This window comes from Montipora foliosa, chromosome 8 (genome assembly GCF_036669935.1).
Source record: "Montipora foliosa isolate CH-2021 chromosome 8, ASM3666993v2, whole genome shotgun sequence".
NCBI classification, from domain to species: domain Eukaryota; kingdom Metazoa; phylum Cnidaria; class Anthozoa; order Scleractinia; family Acroporidae; genus Montipora; species Montipora foliosa.
In genome coordinates, this window is record NC_090876.1 from 17858669 (window position 1) to 17863668 (window position 5000).

Consider the following 5000-nt stretch of genomic DNA (forward strand, 5'->3'; position numbering starts at 1 on the left):
TCCTTCTCAAAAGCTCTTGGAATAAAAATTATTTTGGGTCTTACATTTGAGAAAAAAATGTTTGCAAGCATAAAACCTACTCTACAGACTCTCTACTTGAGCAGCTTCTACAATTTACTGTACATGAAGGTGTGCCCATACAATAAACTTTACATGAAATATTATGGATGACTGATTAACATGCTGCTCAGAGGGAAAAGTCCGATTTCCTTGAAATTAAAAAAATAAGAGTTTTAGTCGTAATCCAGACATTATCTGAAAAGTTTTTTTCCTTCAATCTCTATCTTTTATTTGTCACTCATGAATCATTGCATGAATCTCATTTTCAAGACTCATGAAATGATGAATACTTACACTCAACTGATTGTATAAAACTGATACAGTACTAAAAGTAAACAGTGTTTTAGCAGTGCTGGATAAAATTTCACACAGACCAACTTAGTAGTAGCTCAATCTGTTATTTTTATGCCTTAAGATACCACTTTGGTATAGAGGCAGTAGACAACTTGGAGCTGGAATCATTTCAACACAGGTAATTTAAGCAATCCTCAAATACTTCTACATGACAATTTTTTCAAGCACGTATGTATGTTTACTCCATAGCAAAAAATACCTTGAACAATAAAAATACCAAATATGTGCAACTCATTTTTGGTGAAACCCAACTCCTTGGATGATATCTTCGAAGAGAGAGTTTCAGGGTTTGGTGCATGTCAAAGCTTTGATGCAAGCTTGAAGCGTTTTCTTTTGTTTTTCGTTTCTTATTCATTTCTTACTGACCTTAGTGTAGGACAGGAATCACTGAGAATGTTTGAGCAAACGCCTGCAATGATTGATGCCCATAATTGGGTGGAAGATATAACAGATTGTTGCCAAAAACTTGAATGTAAGCTTGCATCCAATTTTTTCATCAAGCTTATTTTTTCTGGGAAGCTATCTATTTGCATCTGATTGCTTCATGAAACAAAGGGGACAACACTGCAAAAGGAGATCCAATGATCTTTAATGACAGCGGTCCCACTACTAAGTCTATTTAGACTGTTGGTTATTTGTTTTCATAAAAAATGGACTGCAATTGGCTAACAATACTAACTGCCCATGCACTGAGCCATGAAACCATCCACTAAAACAGATGATAACCATAACCTGTCACTTAAAATGTGTCCCCTTCCTGCAGAGGCTGGTGTTTGTGACTGAAAAACAGTCAACACTTTTGGACTTACAAAGTACATGTGATTGTGTGTAATGTAAGATAGTGTGAATACACCTAAACAAATAACTAGAACAATAAAAGCATTATAGTATTACAGTAACTGTAGTTTAAAATGTTAATATTTTACTACATACAGGTACCAGCAATTGAATAAATCCTTTCGCACCTAACGATTAGTTGACTGAGAAGTGATATTCACCTTAACCAAACCAGGAGAAACAAAAGGCTACTATAACCTCAATACTTCCAGTAACAATTTATTTTAGTAGATAAAGTTTTCACCTCCAGGAATAATAAATTACTGTTAACTATACATGTTGGGTGTGATCAATCTTTGCATTGTGGTTGACATGTTATTGCAATTGTCCACTCAAGTGAAGGTCAGCGTGCAGTAAGTGAGTTCCTTGCTATTTTTAATAAAACTGAATTTTCTAGCCTTAATTAGTGTGGTTGTACTTATCAAGTGTGAATGAATTTAACTAAAATTGAAATTTGTTTTAATCAGCGGGACTTAAAAGAAACAATAGATCCCTCAATATCTCTTTCTGATTGCCATTCAGCATTTGCACAGTTTGCTATCTTGAGCCTATGCCTTCACAGTTATAGCAAACCACTAAAAAATTAAATTTTGGGATTTTACCGTTACGGTAGTTTTCAGCCATACTATGCACACTTAAGATTGTTAAGTGTTGAAAATTCCTTCACTGTCCTTATGAACCAGTCATAGCCACATTTGAGACTGAATCAAAAGAAGTGACACCGTTAGGCCCATTTCGGACCAAGGGAAATTGTACCTTGCTTTGCCCATACTGGATTGCAGCAGGAGATCCCTTCTCAATCAGCTGAGGTTTCTCCTGCATAGCGTTCCGAGCTCCTGGGTCAGCATGGATGATGCTGTCATCGTGAGCCTGAGCATAGCTGACAGCTGTAGAGGATGTTGCTGGATGAGAGCTTTTCATGGGGCTTCCATCAGAGGTCAAACATACAAGGGCTTTTACACGATCCTCTGTGAAGGAGAACTGCCCCACTGGCATGTTGGTGAAGTCCAACTTAGCTTGGGGCTCTTTTTCCTCTGGGATTTGTTCATCTTGTTTCTTCGCATCAAGTTCTGCTTTGAGAGAATGAACAGCACGTCCTTTTCCAGTAGCCATTCGCTTCATCATTTGTTTTCGATTGCAGAACCAAACTCTCACAGTAACTGGCTCCAGGCCTAACTTGGAAGATATTTCCACTATTTCAGCACTGGTAGGCTTTGGATTCTGTTCAAAACTGTGAATCAAACACTGCAGAGTTTCATTCGAAAAGGAAGTTCTTCTTTTCCGCTTTTTGCACATGCGTAACCCCTTTGCACACTCTTGCTCCTTTTGTTCTATCCATGCCTGCAACACTGGCTTCATTTTCTCTGCAGCCTTTAAACCAAGATTTTTGGATTCAAATCGAGAGATGAAGGATTGACTGTAAGAAGAATGTCCATTGGTGTGGGAAAGCTCATTACCAACATCTTCCTGGGTGTATCCCAGTGCGATTCGTCGTGCTCTGAATGACTCTATAAAGTCTTTCATATCTGGTGTCAAGCAAGTATCTGACAAAGTACCAAACAACTGACCGGAGGAACCAGACAGGTCAGACATGTCTGGCTCATTGCCTTGGGTGATTTCTTGAGCTGTGGACACTTCCTCATTTTTTGATGCTTGGATTTGAGACACTGCTGAAGTGGGGGGGAGGCCAAGAGAAGCTGTTGGAATGGTGTAAGAGGCGAAGCCTGAAATAATGCTATCAGAATTCTGAGAAGAAAGGGCTTGTATCTGAGTGGTGATAAACTGTCCAACCTTTAGAGAGAAAAGGTTCAATGCCATGTTATTACACCTTTCAGACATAGGTGACCTTTTTCAGGGAATTTAAACGAATAAAAATCTTGTTTAAATGTAGTAGAGAAGAATTATATTAAAGCAGAAAAGTATCTTACATTGAAGAGGAAGCCTGCGTTTTATTGGCTAATCATGGTCGTTACCATGACAACACCTCTATTTTCACATGTACAAGATAAATATGATATGTTCACTGCGCACGGTGAAGGTATGATTTTTTAGTAAAAGGAGAAATTCTGGCATTTCATCAGTATCTACCAGTATATAATAACTAACAATTACATTGTATTCTATGAGGGCACTCCGGATATGAAGTGATAGATAACCAATAAGGCGCATAGCGCTGAGCGAGTTGGTTATAATTATTTTATATCCAGCAAGCCCGAGTAGAATATTATTATTGTTTTATTAAAAACTCCAGGATAAACAACTCTTCCAGTGAAGCACTGAGTTCTGCCTTGGTCAATTCCAGTCCAAAATGGCTTTTGCCTGCCATTTTTTCTCACACCATGTTGCAAAAATCTTTTCAGCTTGCTTTCTTGCTGACGCATTCCTTGACCATATTAGGTAAAGCAGGTATATGAACTGACAGCCTGTGTTCGGCGAACCAATGAAAATACTGGAAATCTGATATGCGTAGTTCAGTTTTTAATAATCCGAATTATATGATGGTGAGCTGCATAACAATATTAAACAGAGTCAAACCTGCCGAGTGAATGCAATGCAACTTACCTGGAAATTAGATGGTACCTGATCTGACGCAATGACTGACTTGCCATTACCTGTATCAGCAACAGATTACAGTGTTCAAGAAACAGTTAGTGCCAAGGGCCCGGTTACTTCAAATAGGGTTTGCGAAAACCCTGACGTAAGTAGCAGAAGCAATATTCCTTTAAGAACTGTATGGTTATTAATACAATGGCAAGCCTTTGCAAATTCCATACAGAACTTAATTTTCATCCCCCAAGTCAGCAAGCAGGCAAGCAACACACCAGGACAATGTAGTAAAGCTTGTTTTATTTAGGTGCACTTTTATCAAAAACAATTTCCATACAGATCGTCACATTTTTGGCTCCTTGCTTTAAATGACCCTAGGCTTAGGACATGTGCGATGATTGTAGGGCAAAATTCTAGATTAATTTTCTTTATTTTTCCTTGGCCCAGCAGTAGGAAGTCCATGGGGTGCAAAAATTGGTCAATTTTGCCTGCCCAGGCAGCCAATTATATTTCTCTTGCCAACTCACGGGCCAGTCATATAATTTTTTGTCTAAAATTGCAATTACAATTTAATTATGTACGCAGGAGCTAGCATAATTATTCAGATTATGACTTCTATGCTTCATTAAACAAACAAAGTTACCATCTTCATTCCTCTTTCAAAGGGTAAAATTATGACTTTTTCCCATGAATGAATCACAATCCAGTACTTATATAAGAAAACTCAATTGGTTTGCATTTTTGTTAAATCCCTGGAAAGTAATTCATCCAGTAGATAGCATTATCCTTCTTGCCTGGCTTCTACTCCACTGTGAATTTGTTAACTGTCCTAAAAACGCTTGTAACATGAGACCCGGACGAAATCAGACCGGTATGAACTCATACCTTTGTGAAATTTTTGCAGCTGTTTACACGAAACGGGGATGAAATGCTTGGTGCCTGGTTTCAAGACGAAATGATATCTTTTGTGTAATAAATGTATCGCTGACCCAAATGCATCCAGGCTTGAAAATTTTAAACCTGGTCTGAGATTTGTTGTCATTTACATGAGACCGGTATGAACTCAGACTGGCATGAGAGTGTCTCGTCTTGGTCCAGCAACCGAGACGAAGTCAGACCAGTCTCACTGATTTCATTGTCAGGCTGGTCTCAGGTACACACAAGAGAAGAAATATATGGAGACCAATATAAACTAATGCCAG

General features: G+C 38.3%; 2 protein-coding genes across 3 annotated transcripts in view; one reads left to right on the plus strand and one right to left on the minus strand.

Moving 5' to 3' along the window:
* LOC137968035 (immunoglobulin-binding protein 1-like) overlaps window positions 1–164 on the plus strand; it is a 10425-nt gene extending 10261 nt beyond the window's left edge. For both annotated transcript variants that reach the window (XM_068814652.1, XM_068814653.1), the window contains one exon: window positions 1–164. This exon is cut by the window's left edge and continues 1057 nt beyond it. The gene's annotated coding sequence lies outside the window, so the exon portion shown is untranslated.
* Window positions 1–5000, minus strand: part of LOC137968033 (uncharacterized) — a 21359-nt gene that overhangs the window by 258 nt on the left and 16101 nt on the right. Inside the window, exons 9-10 of the mRNA XM_068814646.1 lie at window positions 3814–3863; window positions 1–3042 (exon numbers count right to left, since the gene is read on the minus strand). The exon at window positions 1–3042 is cut by the window's left edge and continues 258 nt beyond it. Of these exons, the coding sequence (XP_068670747.1) occupies window positions 1924–3042; window positions 3814–3863 (1169 nt within the window). The 3' untranslated portion in view covers window positions 1–1923. The remainder of the gene's footprint in view (window positions 3043–3813; window positions 3864–5000) is intronic.